At 65.5% G+C, this 17,552-nt stretch overlaps 3 protein-coding genes across 4 annotated transcripts; all 3 read left to right on the top strand.

Annotated features, from left to right (window-relative positions):
• Window positions 1–372: 372 nt before the first annotated feature.
• On the top strand, window positions 373–1,860 carry TRMT112 (tRNA methyltransferase activator subunit 11-2; the record flags this gene model as incomplete). Its single annotated transcript, XM_062603869.1, has 3 exons — window positions 373–507; window positions 1,472–1,564; window positions 1,670–1,860. Coding segments are annotated over 3 exons (330 nt in total), but the record flags the coding sequence as incomplete, so codon positions are not given.
• A 955-nt stretch (window positions 1,861–2,815) lies between these two features.
• BANF1 (BAF nuclear assembly factor 1) lies at window positions 2,816–5,674 on the top strand. Its single transcript, XM_062603873.1, has 3 exons — window positions 2,816–2,973; window positions 3,065–3,195; window positions 5,491–5,674. Exons 2-3 carry the CDS (start codon window positions 3,070–3,072, stop codon window positions 5,635–5,637), a joined length of 273 nt encoding a protein of 90 aa, XP_062459857.1. The 5' UTR covers window positions 2,816–2,973; window positions 3,065–3,069; the 3' UTR covers window positions 5,638–5,674.
• A 742-nt stretch (window positions 5,675–6,416) lies between these two features.
• MUS81 (MUS81 structure-specific endonuclease subunit) lies at window positions 6,417–14,475 on the top strand. Of its 2 annotated transcripts, XM_062603872.1 has the most exons (17): window positions 6,417–6,555; window positions 6,663–6,786; window positions 6,908–6,975; window positions 7,098–7,169; window positions 7,276–7,347; window positions 7,431–7,501; window positions 7,582–7,686; window positions 7,803–7,883; window positions 8,261–8,361; window positions 9,162–9,262; window positions 10,784–10,900; window positions 10,979–11,074; window positions 11,738–11,857; window positions 12,828–12,931; window positions 13,028–13,111; window positions 14,305–14,405; window positions 14,437–14,475. In XM_062603872.1, the coding sequence occupies exons 1-16, from the start codon at window positions 6,421–6,423 to the stop codon at window positions 14,369–14,371; spliced, it is 1,518 nt and encodes a 505-aa protein (XP_062459856.1). In that variant the 5' UTR covers window positions 6,417–6,420; the 3' UTR covers window positions 14,372–14,405; window positions 14,437–14,475. The 2 variants fall into 2 exon arrangements, with proteins under 2 accessions (XP_062459856.1, XP_062459855.1); XM_062603871.1 differs by having other exon boundaries at window positions 14,305–14,475.
• The last annotated feature ends 3,077 nt before the right edge of the window (window positions 14,476–17,552 follow it).

Raw genomic sequence — 17,552 nt, 5'->3', positions numbered from 1 at the left:
CCATAGCCTCCGGGACCGGCCACAGCCTCCGGTACCAGCCCGTATCTCCCATACCGGCCATAGCCTCCGGGACCGGCCATAGCCTCCGGTACCAGCCCGTAGCTCCCATACCGGCCATAGCCTCCGGGACCGGCCATAGCCACCGGTACCGGCCATAGCCTCCGGGACCGGCCATAGCCTCCAGTACTAGCCTATAGCTCCCATACTGCCCATAGCCTCCGGTACAGGCCCATAGCCACCGGTACCGGCCACAGCCTCCGGTACAGGCCCACAGCCTCCGGTACCGGCCACAGCCTCCGGTACCGGCCATAGCCTCCGGTACCGGCCCATAGCCCCCGTTACCAGCCCATAGCCCCTGTTACCGGCCCATAGCCCCCGTTACCGGCCCGTTCTCCCCCTCTCCAGGCCTCGGATGTCTGCGTGCGGCCGGTACCGTTCAACGCCGCCTTCGTAGCCCGGTTGGTGCCGCGGCTGCGCTGGGGGGCGCTGCTGGAGGCGGCCGAGAGCGTGAGTGGAGGGGAGAGGGGGGGGGCCTCATGTTTGGGGGGGGGGGTCCTGTGATGGGGGGGAGCGAGTTGGGGGGGGTCCTATTATGGGGGGAGCGAGTTCGGGGGGGTTCTGTGATGGGGGGGCGAGTTGGGGGGGGTCCTATTATGGGGGGGAGCGAGTTGGGGGGGGTCCTATGTTGGGGGGGAGCAAGTTGGGGGGGTTCTGTGATGGGGGGAGCGAATTGGTGGGGGTCCTATGATGGGGAGGAGCGAGTTGGGGGGTGTCCTGTGATGGGGGGGAGCGAGTTGGGGGGGGTCCTATGATGGGGGGAGCGAGTTCGGGGGGGGTCCTATGATGGGGGGGCGAGTTGAGGGCTGTCCTATGATGGGGAGGAGCAGTTGGGGGGGGTCTATGATGGGGGGGCGAGTTGGGGGGGGTCCTATGATAGGGGGGGTGAGTTGGGGGGGTCCTATGATAGGGGGGGCGAGTTGGGGGGGGTCCTATGATGGGGGGAGCAAGTTGGGGGGTGTCCTATGATGGGGGGGTGAGTTGGGGGCTGTCCTATGATGGGGAGGAGCGAGTTGGGAGGGGTCCTATGATGGGGGGAGCAAGTTGGGGGGGGTCCTATGATAGGGGGGGTGAGTTGGGGGGGGTCCTATGATGGGGGGAGCAAGTTGGGGGGTGTCCTATGATGGGGGGGTGAGTTCAGAGGGGTTCTATGATGGGGGAGAGCGAGTTGGGGGCGTCCTATGATGGGGGGCGAGTTGAGGGGGTGTCCTATGATGGGGGGGGGGCATGGTTTTGGGGCTGTCTCAATTGGAGGGGAAGGCTTCAATTTTGGGGGGATCCCAGTTTGGAGGGGATCTGGAGGGGTGTTGTCAGGTTTGGGGGGGGCATTCTAAGGTTTGGGATGGGGGGTGCACGGGGGTCCTATTGGGGGTCTCCCAGCTCCCCCCATTCTCCCCCGCCCCCCCACCTGCAGTTGGGGCACCCCTCGGAGCTGCCCCCCGAGCCTGCCCCTGACTATGAGGGAGATGAAGCGTTCCTGCGGCGGGTGCACCACGTGCTGCTGGAGGTGAGGGGGGGGCCAAAACCCCCTTGGGGGGTTGGGGGGGGGAGGAGATGTGGTCCTGACCCCCCCCCCATTGACCCCCTTATGTGCGTGTGTGTCCCCCCCCAGGTGGAGGTGCTGGAGGGGTTCCTGCAGTGCCCGGACTCGGGGCGCCAGTTCCCCATCTCCCGTGGGATCCCCAACATGCTGCTGAGAGAGGAGGAGGCCTGAGGGGGGGGGCACGGGCTGGAGTCACCCCCCGTGCACCCCCGGGTTATTGGGGGGGGGCCAAAGTGGAGCAGAGACGTTCTGTCCCCCATGGGGGGGGGGTGAATCCCAAATAAAGGGGGGGGGGCTTTTGTCATTTGGTTTTGAGCCTTTGGGTTTTTTTTCCTGCCCCAGAGGGCTTCTTTTACTTTCAAATCGCCCCTTTTTGCCCTAAATCTCCCCTTTTTGCTCCCAGATCGCTTCTTTCTGCCCCAAATCACCCCTTTTTGCTCCCAAATCACCCCTTTTTGCTCCCAAACCGCCCATTTCTGCCCCAAATCACCCCTTTTTGTTCCCCAATTGCCCCTTTTTGCTCCCAAATCTCCCCCTTTTGCCCCAAATCTCCCCTTTTTACTCTCAAATTGCCTCTTTTTGCCCCAAATCTCCTATTTTTGCTCCCAAATTGCCTCTTTTTGCCCCAAATCTCCCATTTTTGCTCCCAAATTGCCTCTTTTTGCCCCAAATCTCCTATTTTTGCTCCCAAATTGCCTCTTTTTGCCCCAAATATCCCATTTTTGCTCCCAAGTCTCCCTTTTTTGCTCCCAAATTGCCTCTTTTTGCCCCAAATCTCCCATTTTTGCTCCCAAGTCTCCCTTTTTTCCTCCCAAATTGCCTTTTTTTGCCCCAAATCTCCCATTTTTGCTCCCAAGTCTCCCTTTTTTCCTCCCAAATTGCCTTTTTGCCCCAAATCTCCCATTTTTGCTCCCAAGTCTCCCTTTTTTCCTCCCAAATTGCCTCTTTTTGCCCCAAATCTCCCTTTTTTCCCCCAAACTCCCTTTCCCCCCCCCAAACCTCCCCTTTTTTTCCTCCAAACCCCTTCCATTCCTCAACCTTCCAGCTTCTCCCCCCCCCCTTTCCCCGAAGTTCTTTGTTCTGTCTGTGTTTTATTTGTGGTTTATTAATAAAAAGCCGCTTTTTCGTGCCAATATTCGGCCTTTTTTTAGTCCTTTCCATGAGAATCCCATTGGATTTTGGGGGGGGGGGGGGTGTGAACCCCGAGGTCCTCCCGCGTTCTCTATGACCCAAGCAACCGCCTAGAGCGTCTCACCCTGTAGCGGCCGCTCTGTCTCGGCTCTATGGCGCAGCCGGAGGTGACGTCAGGACGTCGACGCACGCACAGCGGCGGCGGCAGCGGCCTGAGGCGGGAGCAGCGGTCGGAGGCTCCGGTGAGGGCCGCGGGGGGGAAGCCCCGGTCCCGGTTCCCGTTCCCGTTCCCCCCCCAGCCTCCCCTTGAGCCGTCTCCGCTTCCCCCCGCAGGCGCCATGTCCTCCACGTCGCAGAAGCACCGGGACTTCGTAGCGGAGCCGATGGGGGAGAAGCCGGTGGGGATGCTGGCGGGCATCGGGGACGTGCTGGGCAAGAAGCTGGAGGAGAAGGGCTTCGATAAGGTACGGGGGGGGGGGGCTCCGGTCGGGCTGTGACGGGGGGCTTGGGAGGGGTGCGTGGGGGAGAGGGAGGGGACACAGAGGGACCCTATTGGGGATGGGGATAGGGACCCACTTAGGGACGTGATGGGTGTAGGGGTCCTTTGGGGACATGGGGCAGGGGGGACACACAGGGGATGGGGGGCGGTTTAGATAGGGACCCACTTAGGGACGTGGTGGGTGTAGGGGGCCTTTGGGGACATGGGGCAGGGGGGACACACAGGGGATGGGGGGGGAGTAGATAGGGACTCTCTTAGGGACATGGTGGGGACAGGATCCTCTTAGGGGCATAGGGCAGGGGGGACACACAGGGGATGGGGGGGGTAGATAGGGACCCCCTTAGGGACATGGTGGGTGTAGGGGGCCTTTGGGGACATGGGGCAGGGGGGACACACAGGGGATGGGGGGGGGGGTAGATAGGGACCCCCTTAGGGACATAGGGCAGGGGGGACACACAGGGGATGGGGGGGGGGGGCCTCGTGGTGGGTGTAGGGGCATAGGGGGGACACACAGGGACCCCCTTGGGACACACACAAAAAGACCCACTTAGGGATGGTGGGGACAGGAGCCTCTTAGGGACATGGACACCCCTTGGGGAGGGACATGGTGGGTGTAGGGGGCCTTTGGGAACATGGGGCAGGGGGGACACACAGGGGATGGGGGGCGGGGTAGATAGGGACCCACTTAGGGATGTGGTGGGTGTAGGGGGCCTTTGGGGACATGGGGCAGGGGGGACACACAGGGGATGGGGGGACCTCCTTAGGGGCATGGTGGGGACAGGAAGCTCTTAGGGACATGAGGGGGGACACACAGAGGGACACAGAGACGTGGTGGGTGTACTCCCTTGGGGATGTAACACAGGGGGGAGGGAGTAGGGAACCCTTTAGGGACATGGTGGGTGTAGGGGTCCTTTGGGGACATAGGGCAGGGGGGACACACAGGGGATGGGGGGGGGGGCTAGATAGGGACCCACTTAGGGACATGGTGGGTGTAGGGGGACATGGGGCAGGGGGGACACACAGGGGATGGGGGGGGGGCTAGATAGGGGGAATAGGGACCTCCTTAGGGGCATGGTGGGGACAGGAAGCTCTTAGGGACATGAGGAAGGAGGGACACAGAGAGACTCCCTTGGGGATGTAACGGGGGGATAGGGAACCCTTTAGGGACATGGTGGGTGTAGGGGTCCTTTGGGGACATGGGGGGGGGGGGACGGACACACAGGGGATGGGGAGGGGTAGATAGGGACCCCCTTAGGGACATGGTGGGGACAGGATCCTTGGGGACATAGGGCAGGGGGGACACACAGGGACCTCTTTGGGGATGGGGGGGGTGGGGATACAGACCCCCTTAGGGACATCGTGGGTATAGGGGCCCTTTGGGGACAGGGGGACACACAGGGTCCTCCTTGGGGACATGGTGGGGACAGGAGGCTCTTAGGGACATAGGGCAGGGGGGACACAGAGGGACCCCCTTGGGGATGTGTATGGGGGGATAGGGACCCTCTTAATGACATGGTGGGGAAAGGAGCCCTTTGGGGACATGGGGCAGGGGGGACACACAGGGACCCCCTTGGGGACATGGGGAGCAAGGGACACAAAAAGACCCACTTAGGGACATGGTGGGGACAGGAGCTTCTTAGGGACATGAGGAAGGGGGTACACAGAAAGACCCCCTTGGGGATGGGGGGATAGGGACCCCCTTGGGGATGTGTATGGGGGGATAGGGACCCCCTTGGGGCAGGGGACTCCCTTGGGGACAAGGTGGGGAACACACAGAGACCCACTTAGGGACATGGTAGGGACAGGAGCCTCTTGGGGATATGGGGGGGGGGGGGGGGGGGGATGGAAAGGGACCTCCTTAGGGACATGGTGGGAGATAGGAGCCCCTTGGGGACATGGTGGGGGGCACGCACAGGGACCTTCTTGGGGACATGACAGAGCCAGGAGCCCATTGGGGATAATGGGGAGGGGGGGGAAACGAGACAGAGTGACCCCTTTGAGGACATTTTGGGTGGGGAATGACACAGGGAAGCCCTTGGGGATGTGGTGGCAGACAGGGACCTTCTTAGGGACACAGTGGGGACAAGAGGCTTCCTTGGGGACATGGGAACGCTCAGGGATGCTCTTGGAGACATTGGTGGGGGGGGGTTAAACACAACCATGTCCTTAGGGATGTGGGCTTGTCCCAGGGTCATGGATTGGGATAAGGACTCCCTTGGGGATACCGGGGGTGTCCCTGTGCTCTTCCCCCCCCCCCCAGGCGTACGTGGTGCTGGGACAGTTCCTGGTGCTACGCAAGGACGAGGAGCTCTTCCGGGAATGGCTGAAGGAAACGTGCGGAGCCAACGCCAAACAGTCCCGGGACTGCTCCGGCTGCCTCCGGGAGTGGTGCGATGCCTTCCTCTGAGCCCCCCCCAACCTCAACCGGGGCACCCCAACACCCCCTCCATGGGGGCTCCCCCCCCACCACCACCAGAACTGTGGTGCTGCCCCATCCCCCTTTGCCAACTGGGGGTTGGGGTTTCCCCTTCCAAAAACATCTTCATGGGGGGGGGAACCTGGGATGCCCTCACCCCCCCCCCTCAATCACACCAAATCCCCCATGGGGGGGTGTGTGGGGTTGTGCTGATATTGCCTCTACCCCCATGGGGGGGAAGGGGGGGGTGAGGGGGGTTGGGGTGTAACCCCCTCTCCTGCATCGGGGGGGGGGTTTGTGTCATATTGGGGTGCCTCCTCCCCCCCCTGCTTCTAGTGTGTTTGTATGGGTTTTCTAAACAATAAAGGTCTTGTTGTGCTGGGTCCAAGCTTTGGTTTGATGGGGGGGGGAGGAGGGAGGGGGGGGCAATTGGGGGGTGACCCCCCTGGATTGTTTGGGGGTTTCTAATAGAGAGATGGGGGTGCTTGGGGGGGGTCCAGAGGGAAAAGGAACACCTTGAGGGTAAGTTGGGGGGGGTGTAAACCCCTTGAGATGGGGTGAAACTCTCCGTGGGGGGAGTGGGGGCGATGTGGGGGTATCAGCCGCCCCCCAGGAGCTGTTTGTGGGGTCAGTCCTCCAGAGCAGAGGAGTTGGTCCTCCAGGCCGCCTAGAGAGGCCCGCGTCCTCCAGAGCAGACAAGCTGAAGGTGCGGGAGGGGGTTCAAGAGCACTTCCGGGTCAGGGGCAGCAGCTGCCGGTGACCGCCGCCGCCGCCATGGCGGAGGCCGTCGTTGCCCCCCCTCGCCGCCGCCACCGGCCCCGTGCTTCCCCCAACCCGCTCTTCACCCGCTGGCTCCGGGAGTGGCGGGATGAGGCCACGGGGACGCGGGCAAAAGGCGTCTACGAGCGGGTGGGTGTGCGGGGGCACGGGAAGGGAACGGGAACGGGGGGGGGGGGGGGGGGTGCGGGGCCTCCGGTGCTCCCGGTGCTCCCGGTCCCAGCCGCGTGTCCCCGCAGGCGCTGCGCTCCCTCGCCCGGTACCCGCTGCGGCTCCGCTCCGGGCGGGCGGCCGCCATCTTGAAGAACTTTGGCCCCGCCCTCTGCCGCCGGCTCGATCTGCGCCTGCGCCAGCACCGCGCAGGTGGGCGGAGCCTTAAGGGGGTGTGGGCGGAGCCTTAACGGGTGTGGGCGGAGATAGCGTGAATAGGTGCTGATCCATGCGCTCATTTGCATCTGTTTTGCATATTGGCACCTCCCACCAGAGCAAGGCCACGCCCCCAGCCCCCCCTCAGAGAGGAGGAGCCCGGAGAGCCCCTTGGCTCCACCCACGGTGAGTGACATCATCACACACCTCCCCCACCCAGACCCCTGGAAGGGGGGGGGGGTTGGGTATTTTGGGGGGGTTTGGAGCCCCCCCCCATCCCCCCATCACCTTTCCCCCCCCTCCCCCAGCATTGCCCCCCCCGTGAGTACCGGCCCCTCCCCCGCTCGGGGGCACGAGCGCTGCTGCTGACGCTGCACAAGGTAAAGGGGGGGAGGGGAAGGACCTGGGGACTTTGGGGTGTCCTCCCCCCCCCATACCCCCCCTCCCCCCCCCCCATGGTCTCACCTGAAGCCCCCCCCCCCTTAGAGCTCAGAGCCCCTCCCAGAGGCGGAGCTTCTGCATCAGGCCCAGCCCCTCTGTGACCGCCCCCTGACCCTGGTGAGTGCCCATGGGACCCCCCCCCCCCCCACTGAGGGGGGACACGTGAATAATGGGGTCCCTTCCTCCCCCCCCCTCCCCAGGGAGCACCCAAGGGGGCCCTGGGCACCCTCCTGCGACGGGACCTGCTGCAGCGCAATGGCCGCCCCCCCCGGTATGGCCAGAACCCCCCCCCCCCCCAAACACACACACAAACCCCCCCCCCCGGTCACCCCCTTTCTCCCCCCTCCCCAGGTACTCCCTGACCCCACGTGGTCACATCCTGGCCCAGCGATTGGCTGTTGCTGCCTCCGAAGCCCCGCCCCCATCTGATGAGCATCTCCCTCCTCCCTCCCCACCGTAAGTCACCCGGGTGCCCATTGAAAGGGGGCATTTGGGGGGGGGAAACCCCAGATTCCTGTCTCCTTCCTTGGGGGGTTGGGGTTCAGGGTTTGGGGTGTCATCCCCCCCCCCAGGCCTGGCCCTGATGTCGAGTTTGAGCTGAAACCTGGTGAATTCGACATCATTCTCTGCGCTGACGTCACCGAGGCCAACGGGTGCGTGAGTGTGTGTGGTCCCCCCCCCATCCCCGCACCATGGGGTCCTTCCCCACCCCCCCCCCCCCCCCAAAATGGAATGCAGTGTCCCTTGTCCCCCCATCCCAGGGTTGGCACAGGCCTGCCCCATCTGCACCCCGGGGGGTTTCTCCTGTCCCACAGGTCCCAATGAACCCCACTCATGGAGCCCTTGTCCCCCTTGGGGTGTCCCCTTGCCCTCCCCCTTTTCCCCTCAAGAGCCTTCCCTTGCATCCCACCCTTGTACCCCCAATTTCCCCCTTGTGTCTCCCCCCTCACCCCCCCATGGGGTGTCCCTGCCCCACTGTAACGTGGCCACGCCCCCCCCCCCGGTGACGTTTTTGGGGGGGCGTGGCCAGGCCGGTGCCGTCGCTGCTGCAGGGCCGCGTCCCATTGAGCCTGCGGAGACTCCACGTGGGAGACTTCCTCTGGGTGGCCCGCGAGAGGGCCCCGCCCACAGGTGGGCGTGGCCTCGGGGGGTGGGGTGGGCGGGGGAGCCAATGGGATGAGCGGTGGGGGTGGAACCCGGCGCTGGCTCCGCCCACATCGGCTCCTGTGTGACTCCGCCCCCATTGAGCTGTGGGGAGGGGTCAGCGTCTGGTCACGCCCCTATTGGAGGTGGTGGGTGTGGCCAGGCTCTGGCCCCGCCCCTTGTGTGCTCTGTCATTGGTTCTTGGTGGGCTGTGGGTGGGGCCAGAGGGGCGTGTCCATGCGCTGCCATTGGCTGTGGGCGGGGTCCGCCTGTGGTCACGCCCCCATTGCAGTGGTGGGTGTGGCCAGGCTCTGGCCCCGCCCATTATGTGCTCTGTCATTGGTTCTTGGTGGGCTGTGGGTGGGACCAGAGGGGGCGTGTCCATGCGCTGCCATTGGCTGTGGGCGGGGTCCGCCTGTGGTCACGCCCCTATTGCAGTGGTGGGTGTGGCCAGACTCTGGCCCCACCCCTTGTGTCCTCTGTCATTGGTTCTTGGTGGGCTGTGGGTGGGGCCAGAGGGGCGTGTCCATGCGCTGCCATTGGCTGTGGGCGGGGTCCGCCTGTGGTCACGCCCCCATTGCAGTGGTGGGTGTGGCCAGACTCTGGCCCCGCCCATTGTGTGCTCTGTCATTGGTTCTTGGTGGGCTGTGGGTGGGGCCAGAGGGGGCGTGTCCATGCGCTGCCATTGGCTGTGGGCGGGGTCTGCGTGTGGTCACGCCCCCATCGGAGCCACTCTTGGCTGTGGGCGGGGCCGAGGGGGCGTGACCATGCTGTGGCCCCGCCCCCAGGGCGCCCCCCAAGGGAGCTGGTGCTGGACGTGGTGGTGGAGCGGAAATCGGCCTCGGACCTGGGGAGCAGCCTCAGCGATGGGAGGTACCGGGAGCAGAAGGTGAGGGGGGGGGACAGGGGGGGCAATGGGGCACAGTGGGGGTCACTGGGGGGCAATGGAGGTTCCTGATGGCACTGGGGGTCAATGAGGGTCAATGGATGTTCCTGGTGACACTGGGGGTCATTGGGGGGCAATGGGGGTCATTGGGGGTCATTGGGGGTTCCTGGTGGCACTGGGGGTCATTGGGGGTCAATGGGGGTTCCTGGTGACACTGGGGGTCATTGGGGGGCAATGGGGGTCATTGGGGGTCATTGGGAGTTCCTGGTGACATTGGGGGTCAATGGCGGTTCCTGGTGGCACTGGGGATCAATGGAGGTTCCTGGTGACACTGGGGGTCAATGAGGGTCAATGGAGGTTCCTGGTGGCACTGGGGGTCAGTGGGGGTCAATGGGGTTTCCTGGTGGCACTGGGGGTCAGTGGGGGTCAATGGGGTTTCCTGGTGGCACTGGGGGGTCAATGGGGGTTCCTGGTGACACTGGGTGTCAATGGGGGTCAACAGGGGTTCCTGGTGGGCACTGGGTGCCATTGGGGTTCAGTGGAGGTCAATGGGGGTTTCTGGTGGCACTGGGTGTCAATGGAGGTCAATGGGGGTTCCTGGTGACACTGGGGGTCAATGAGGGTCAATGGAAGTTCCTGGTGACACTGGGGGTCAATGGGGGTCAATGGGGGTTCCTGGTGGCACTGGGGGTCAATGGGGGTCAATGGGGGTTCCTGGTGGCACTGGGGGTCAGTGTGTGTCAATGGGGTTTCCTGGTGGCACTGGGGAGTCATTGAGGGTTCCTGGTGACACTGGGTGTCAATGGGGGTCAACGGGGGTTCCTGGTGGGCACTGGGGGCCATTGGGGTTCAGTGGAGGTCAGTGGGGGTTTCTGGTGGCACTGGGGGTCAATGGAGGTCAATGGGGGTTCCTGGTGGCCCTGGGGGTCAATGGAGGTCATTTGGGGTCAATGGGGGTTCCTGGTGGCCCTGGGGGTCAATGGAGGTCATTTGGGGTCAATGGGGGTTCCTGGTGGCACTGGGGGTCAATGGAGGTCTTTGGGGGTCAATGGGAGTTCCTGGTGGGCTGGGGGTCATTGGGGGTCAATGGGGGTTCCTGGTGGCACTGGGGGTCAGTGGAGGTCTTTGGGGGTCAGTGGGGGTTCCTGGTGGCACTGGGGGTCAATGGAAGTCAGTGGGGGTCAGTGGGGATCAATGGGGGTTCCTGGTGGGCAGTGGGGATCAATGGGGGTTCCTGGTGACACTGGGGGTCAATGGAGGTCAATGAGGGTCAATGGGGGTCAATGGGGGTTCCTGGTGGCACTGGGGGTCAGTGGGGATCAATGGGGGTTCCTGGTGACACTGGGGGTCAGTGGAGGTCAATGGGGGTCAATGGGAGTTCCTGGTGGCACTGGGGGTCAGTGGGGATCAATGGGGGTTCCTGGTGACACTGGGGGTCAATGGAGGTCAATGGGGGTCAATGGAAGTCAGTGGGGATCAATGGGGGTTCCTGGTGGGCTGTAACAGACACCCCCACACCCCCAGTTCCGCCTGTCCCGCTGCGGCCTGCGGCACCCCATTTACCTGCTGGAGGAGCCGGGGAGGGGGGAGCCCCTGAGCCTGCCCCTGCCCACCCTGCGCCAGGCGGCCGTCAGCACCCAGGTACCCCCTATTGCACCCATAGCACCCATGGGTGCCCCCCCCAGGCTGGGGGTACCCAGCACCCCCTTTTCCCTGCAGGTTGTGGACGGTTTCTTTGTGAAGCGCACGGGGGGACCCCAGGAATCGGCCACGTTCCTGAGGGTGCTGGGGGAGCAGCTGCAGCAGCGCTATGGGGTGGGCATGGGGGGCATGGGGGGCATGGGGGGCATTGGGGGGCAGGGGGGGCATTGGGGGGCATGGGGGGGTATAGGGGGGCATGGGAGGGCATGGGGGTCATGGGCGGAGGGGGGGACATGGGGGGGATATGGGGGGAGAGGGGACATGGAGGGGCATTGGGGGGATGGGGGGACTTGGGGGAGCATGGGGGGAGGGGGGACATGAGGGGGATATGGGGGAGGGGGGGACATGGGGGGGCATTGGGGGCATGGGTGGAGGGGAGGACATGGGGGGCCATGGGGGGGATATGGGGGGAGAGGGGACATGGGGGGATGGGGGATGGGGGGACATGAGGGGGATATGGGGGGGGCATTGGGGGCATGGAGATGGGGGGGACATGAGGGGGATATGGGGGAGGGGAGGACATGGGGGAGTATTGGGAGGCATGGGTGGAGGGGGGGACATGGGGGGCCATTGGGGGGGATATGGGGGCCACGGAGGGGACATTGGAGGGGGGACAGGGAGTCAAGGGGACCCATGGAGGTTATGGGGGGCACATGGGGACATGAAGGGGACGCTTGGGGTCACAGAGGGGCCGTGGGAACAGGGGGGTCACAGAGGGGCCACGAGGAGGGGGCTGGGGTCCCTGACTCCCCCTTTGTGCCCCCCCCCCCCCCAAAGGGCCGGGTGCTGCGGGCGTGGGGGGGGGACGTGACCGGACGGGGCCCCCCCGAGCCCCCGGGGGCCCCCTGCACCCTCCTGCGCTTCCAGAGCCTGCGCGCGGCGGGGGGCAAGAACCAGGTTTGGGGCAAAGGGGGGGGTACGGGGGGGGGGGGGAATCTGGGGGTCCCCCAAAAGGGGGGGGTTGGGGGGAGAGGAACTCAGGGGGGCCCTGGAGGGGATAATGGGGTCCGGGGGGGGCAAAGGGGGTCCCCAAAGAGGGGGGGGGGTGGCCCAAGGAGGTCCCTGGGGGGGGGTGATGGGGATGTGGGGGGCTGGGGGCGTTGGGGTGCTCAGGGGGGCAAAGGGGGTCCCCAAAGAGAGGGAGGGGTCCCAAGGAGGTCCCTGGGGGGGGGGATTGGGGATGTAGGGGGCAGAGGGGGGCTGGGGCTTTGGGGTGCTTGGGGGGGGCTAAAGGGGGTCCCCAAAGAGGGGGGGGGTCCCAAGGAGCTCCCTGGGGTGGGGGATGGGGATGTGGGGGGCAGAGGGAGTTGGGGGAGGTTGGGGTGCTCAGGGGGACAAAGGGGGTCCCCAAAGAGAGGGGGGGGTCCCAAGGAAGTCCCTGGGGGGGGTGATGGGGATGTGGGGGGCAGAGGGTGTTGGGGTGCTCAGGGGGGCAAAGGGGATCCCCAAAGAGAGGGGGGGTTCCCAAGGAGGTCACTGGGGGGGGTGATGGGGATGTGGGGGGCAGAGGGTGTTGGGGTGCTCAGGGGGGCAAAGGGGATCCCCAAAGAGAGGGGGGGTTCCAAGGAGGTCCCTGGGGGGGGGTGATGGGGATGTGGGGGGCAGAGGGGGTTGGGGTGCTCAGGGAGGCAAAGGGGGTCCCCAAAGAGGGGGGGGTCCCAAGGAGGTCCCTGGGGGGGGGTGATAGGGATGTGGGGGGCAGAGGGATGCTGGGGGCCTTGGGGTGCTCGGGGGGGCAAAGGGGGTCCCCAAAGAGGGAGGGGGTCCCAAGGAGGTCCCTGGGGGGGGGGTGATGGGGATGTGGGGTGCAGAGGGGGTTGGGGTGCTCAGGGGGGGTTATTTTGGGGTTCCCCCCCCCCCCCTTCAGCCACAGACCGTGGGGGACGTCTTCGCCCGGCAACTGCTGCAGCTGGGGGGGGTCAGCGGGGGGAGGGCGGCCGCCATCCTGCGCCGCTTCCCCACCCCTGCCAGGTAACGGGGGGGGCGGGGGTGACCCCCAAGTGTGGGGCTGGGACCTCAATTCCCCCCCCCCCGACCCCCAACTTTCATCCCCCCCCCCCTCCTTAGCCTCATGGCCGCCTACAGCGCCTGCCCCGAGCCCCTGCAGCGCGAGGCCCTGCTCAGCACCATCCCCTGTGGACCCCTGCAGAGGTGAGACCCCCCCCCAATCCTTGGGTACCCCCCCATGGTGCCCCCCACCTTTATCCTTTGGTGCCCTCCCCATCCCTGTGTACCCCCCCCATGGTGTCCCCCCCCCTTTATCCTTTAGTGCTCCCCCCATCCTTGGGTACCACCCCCTCATGGTCCCCCCACATCCCTTGGTGCCTCCCCCCATCCCTGGGTACCCCCCCCATGGCGCCCCCCCATCCTTTGGTGCACCCCCATCCCTGGGTACCCCCCCATCGAACCCCCTTTATCATTTGGTGCCCCCCCATCCCTGGGTACCCCCCCCATGGTCCCCCCCCCTTTATCCTTTGGTGCCCTCCCCATTTGTGCTCCCCCCATCCTTGGGTACCACCCCCTCATGGTCCCCCCACATCCCTTGGTGCCTCCCCCCATCCCTGGGTACCCCCCCATGGTGCCCCCCCCATCCCTGGGTACCCCCCCATCGAACCCCCTTTATCATTTGGTGCCCCCCCTTCCCTGGGTACCCCCCCCATGGTCCCCCCCCCTTTATCCTTTTGTGCTCCCCCCATCCTTGGGTACCACCCCCTCATGGTCCCCCCACATCCCTTGGTGCCTCCCCCCATCCCTGGGTACCCCCCATGGTGCATCCCTGGGTACCCCCCCATCGAACCCCCTTTATCATTTGGTGCCCCCCCATCCCTGGGTACCCCCCCCATGGTCCCCCCCCCTTTATCCTTTAGTGCTCCCCCCATCCTTGGGTACCACCCCCTCATGGTCCCCCCACATCCCTTGGTGCCCCCCCATCCCTGTGTACCCCCACCCCCACCCCCCATGGTGTCCATCCTCCAACCCTGGGTACCACCCCCATGGTGCTCCCCCTATCCCTTGGTACCCCCATCCAGCCCGGGGTAAACCCCCACCTATGGTGCCCCCCCTTTCCTTTGGTGCCCCCCCCATCCCTGGGTACCCCCCCATCGTACCCCCCTTATCATTTGGTGCCCCCCCATCCCTGGGTACCCCCCCCATGGTGCCCCCCCCACCATCCCTTGGTGCCCCCTCATCCCTTGGTACCCTCCTCATCCTTTAGTGCCTCCCCATCCCATGGTACCCCCTATCCCTTTTTGCTCTCCCCCCATCCCTGCGTACCCCCAACCCCCCCATGGTGCCCCCCCCCCCCCATTCCCAGGTCCTCACCCCTCTGTCCCCTCATCCCACAGGAACCTGGGCCCTTCCCTCAGCAGGGCCCTGGCTCAGCTCTACAGCACCCCAGGACCACTGCCCTGAGGGCAGCACCCTCCTGTCCCCCCCCCCATCACCCCTTTGTGTCCCCCCCATCACCCCTTTGTCACCCCCCCCCACCCCCCAATACAGCCCTTATTGCAGGTGGGTCCTGTGCTCATTATGGGGTAGGGGGAGACACATGGGTGATGGGTGCTGCACTGATGTGCTGCTGGGGGGGGGGGGAAGCACACACTTGGGGGGCAGCACCCCCTCTATGGGGCATCGCCCCCCCCCAACCACTTCCTCCCCCTCTAGACCCCCAAATCCCAACCAGCTCCCCCCAAATCACAGCCCCAGGACTTGGGGGGCAGCACCCCCTCTATGGGGCATCAACCCCCCCCCAATCACTTCCTCCCTCACTAGACCCCCAAATCCCAACCAGCTCCCCCCAAATCCCAGCCCCAGCACTTGGGGGGCAACAACCCCACTATCAGGGATCACCCCTCCCATGGGGCATCACCCCCCCCAGCTGCTTCCTCCCCCTCCAAACCCTCAAATCAAAACTAGCTCCCCCCCAGATCTCAGCTGCAGCACTTGGGGGGCAGCACCCCCTCTATGGGGCAGCACCCCCCCCCCAGCTGCTTCCTTCCCCCTCCAGACCCCCAAATCCCAACTAGCTCCCCCCAGATCCCACCCGCAGCACTTGGGGGGCACACCCCCCCCCCCCCCCCCCCAGCTGCTTCCTCCCCCTCCAGACCCCCAAATCCCACCCAGCTTCCCCCAGATCCCAGCCCCAGCACTTGGGGGGCAGCACCCCCCCCCCCCAACTGTTTCCTCCCCCTCCAGACCCACAAATCCCACCCAGCTTCCCCCAGATCCCAGCCCCAGCACTTGGGGGGCAGCACACACACACACACACACACACACCCAGGGCTGCTTCCTCCCCCTCCAAACCCCCCCTAGATCCCACCCAGCTCCCCCCAAATCCCACCCGCAGCCCTTGGGGGGCAGCACCCCCACACACATACACAGAGCTGCTTCCTCCCCCTCCAACCCCCCCGAAATCCCACCCAGCTCCCCCCAGATTCCACCCGCAGCACTTGGGGGTCAGCACCCCCCCCCCCCCCCAGCTGCTTCCTCCCCCTCCAACCCCCCCGAAATCCCACCCAGCTTCCCCCAGATCCCACCCGCAGCACTTGGGGGGCAGCACACACACACACACACAGAGCTGCTTCCTCCCCCTCCAACCCCCCCAGATCCCACCCAGCTCCCCCCAAATCCCACCCGCAGCACTTGGGGGTCAGCACCCCCCCCCCCCCCAGCTGCTTCCTCCCCCTCACACACCCCCCAAATCCCACCCGCAGCACTTGGGGGGCAGCACACACACACACACACACACACACAGGGCTGCTTCCTCCCCCTCCAACCCCCCAAATCCCACCCGCAGCACTTGGGGGGCAGCACCCCCCCCCCCCACAGCTGCTTCCTCCCCCTCCAACCCCCCCAGATCCCACCCAGCTGCCCCCAAATCCCACCCGCAGCACTTGGGGGTCAGCACCCCCACCCCCCCCCCAGCTGCTTCCTCCCCCTCCAACCCCCCAAATCCCACCCGCAGCACTTGGGGGTCAGCACCCCCCCCACACACAGCTGCTTCCTCCCCCTCCAGACCCCCAAATCCCACCCGCAGCACTTGGGGGGTGACCCCACAAGTTATGGGCAAGGTCAGGGTGTTCCCAGCTTGGAGAGAGCCCTGGGAGCACTGGGAGGGGTTGTCCCAGCTCCAGCACCGCCCTTGGCCCCCGTCCCGTCCCGTCCCGTCCCCCCCATCCCCGGCACAACGCGACCGGAGCGATGCTGGCGTTGGTGGCGCTGGTAGCGGCGGGGGTGACGTCGGGGGTGTCCCCGGTGTCCCCTCCGTGTCCGTTGGGGTTCGGACCGGTGCCGGGAGCCGCTGGGGCCTGCGGGGACACGGACGAGTGCCGCACGGCAGCCGTGTGCCACCACATGTGCCTGAACCACGAGGGGGGCTTCGCCTGTCATTGCCACCCCGGGTACGTGCTGCAGCCCGACGGGGCCGCCTGCCGCCGCCGCCGCCGCCCGCCCCACGGAGCTAAGAGGGGCTGGAGGCACGGTAGGAAGAAGCCACGGGGTGGGAGGCAACGGGGATTGAACGGAGAAGGGGAGACGGGAGAGCCTTGGAACCACGGGGAGTTGGCATCAAGGGGAGCGGAGGAGGATCCGCAGCAAGGAGGTGAGGGGGATGCGGGAGCATCCTGGCACCGGGATCTGAAGCACCGGGATCTGGCACCGGGCAGGCACCGGGAATTGCAGCAAGGTGGTGATGAGGATACAGGAGCATCCTGGCACCATAGGGACCTGGCATCGAGCAGGTACCAGGGCTTGCACCAAGGTGGTGATGAGGATACAGGAGCATCCTGGCACCGGGATCTGAAGCACCGGGATCTGGCACCGGGCAGGCACCGGGAATTGCAGCAAGGCGGTGATGAGGATACAGGAGCATCCTGGCACCGGGATCTGCACCATGGGGACCTGGCACCGGGCAGGCACCGGGAATTGCACCAAGGCAGCAATGAGGATACAGGAGCATCCTGGCACAGGGGTTTGAACCACCGGGACCTGGCACCGAGCAGGTACCAGGGCTTACACCAAGGCAGCAATGAGGATTCAGAAGCATCCTGGCACCGGGATCTGCACCATGGGGACCTGGCACCGGCCAGGCACCGGGAATTGCAGCAAGGGGGTGATGAGGATACAGGAGCATCCTGGCACCGGGATCTGCACCATGGGGACCTGGCACCGGGCAGGCACCGGGAATTGCAGCAAGGTGGTGATGAGGATACAGGAGCATCCTGGCACCATGGGGACCTGGCATCAAGGAGGTACCAGGGCTTGCACCAAGGTGGTGATGAGGATACAGGAGCATCCTGGCACCGGGATCTGCAGCACCGGGATCTGGCACCAGGCAGGCACCGGGAATTGCAGCAAGGTGGTGATGAGGATACAGGAGCATCCTGGCACCATAGGGACCTGGCATCAAGGAGGTACCAGGGCTTGCACCAAGGCAGCAATGAGGATTCAGGAGCATCCTGGCACCGGGATCTGCACCATGGGGACCTGGCACCGGGCAGGCACCGGGAATTGCACCAAGGCAGCAATGAGGATACAGGAGCATCCTGGCACCGGGGTTTGAACCACCGGGACCTGGCACCGAGCAGGTACCAGG

The sequence above is a fragment of the Pezoporus occidentalis genome, unplaced genomic scaffold (assembly GCF_034315485.1).
Source record: "Pezoporus occidentalis ecotype Australia unplaced genomic scaffold, CSIRO_AGI_Poc_V1 ctg816, whole genome shotgun sequence".
Lineage (NCBI taxonomy): Eukaryota > Metazoa > Chordata > Aves > Psittaciformes > Psittacidae > Pezoporus > Pezoporus occidentalis.
The sequence above is the reverse complement of the archived record's forward strand: the minus strand, read 5'-3'. Positions and strand labels throughout refer to the sequence as shown.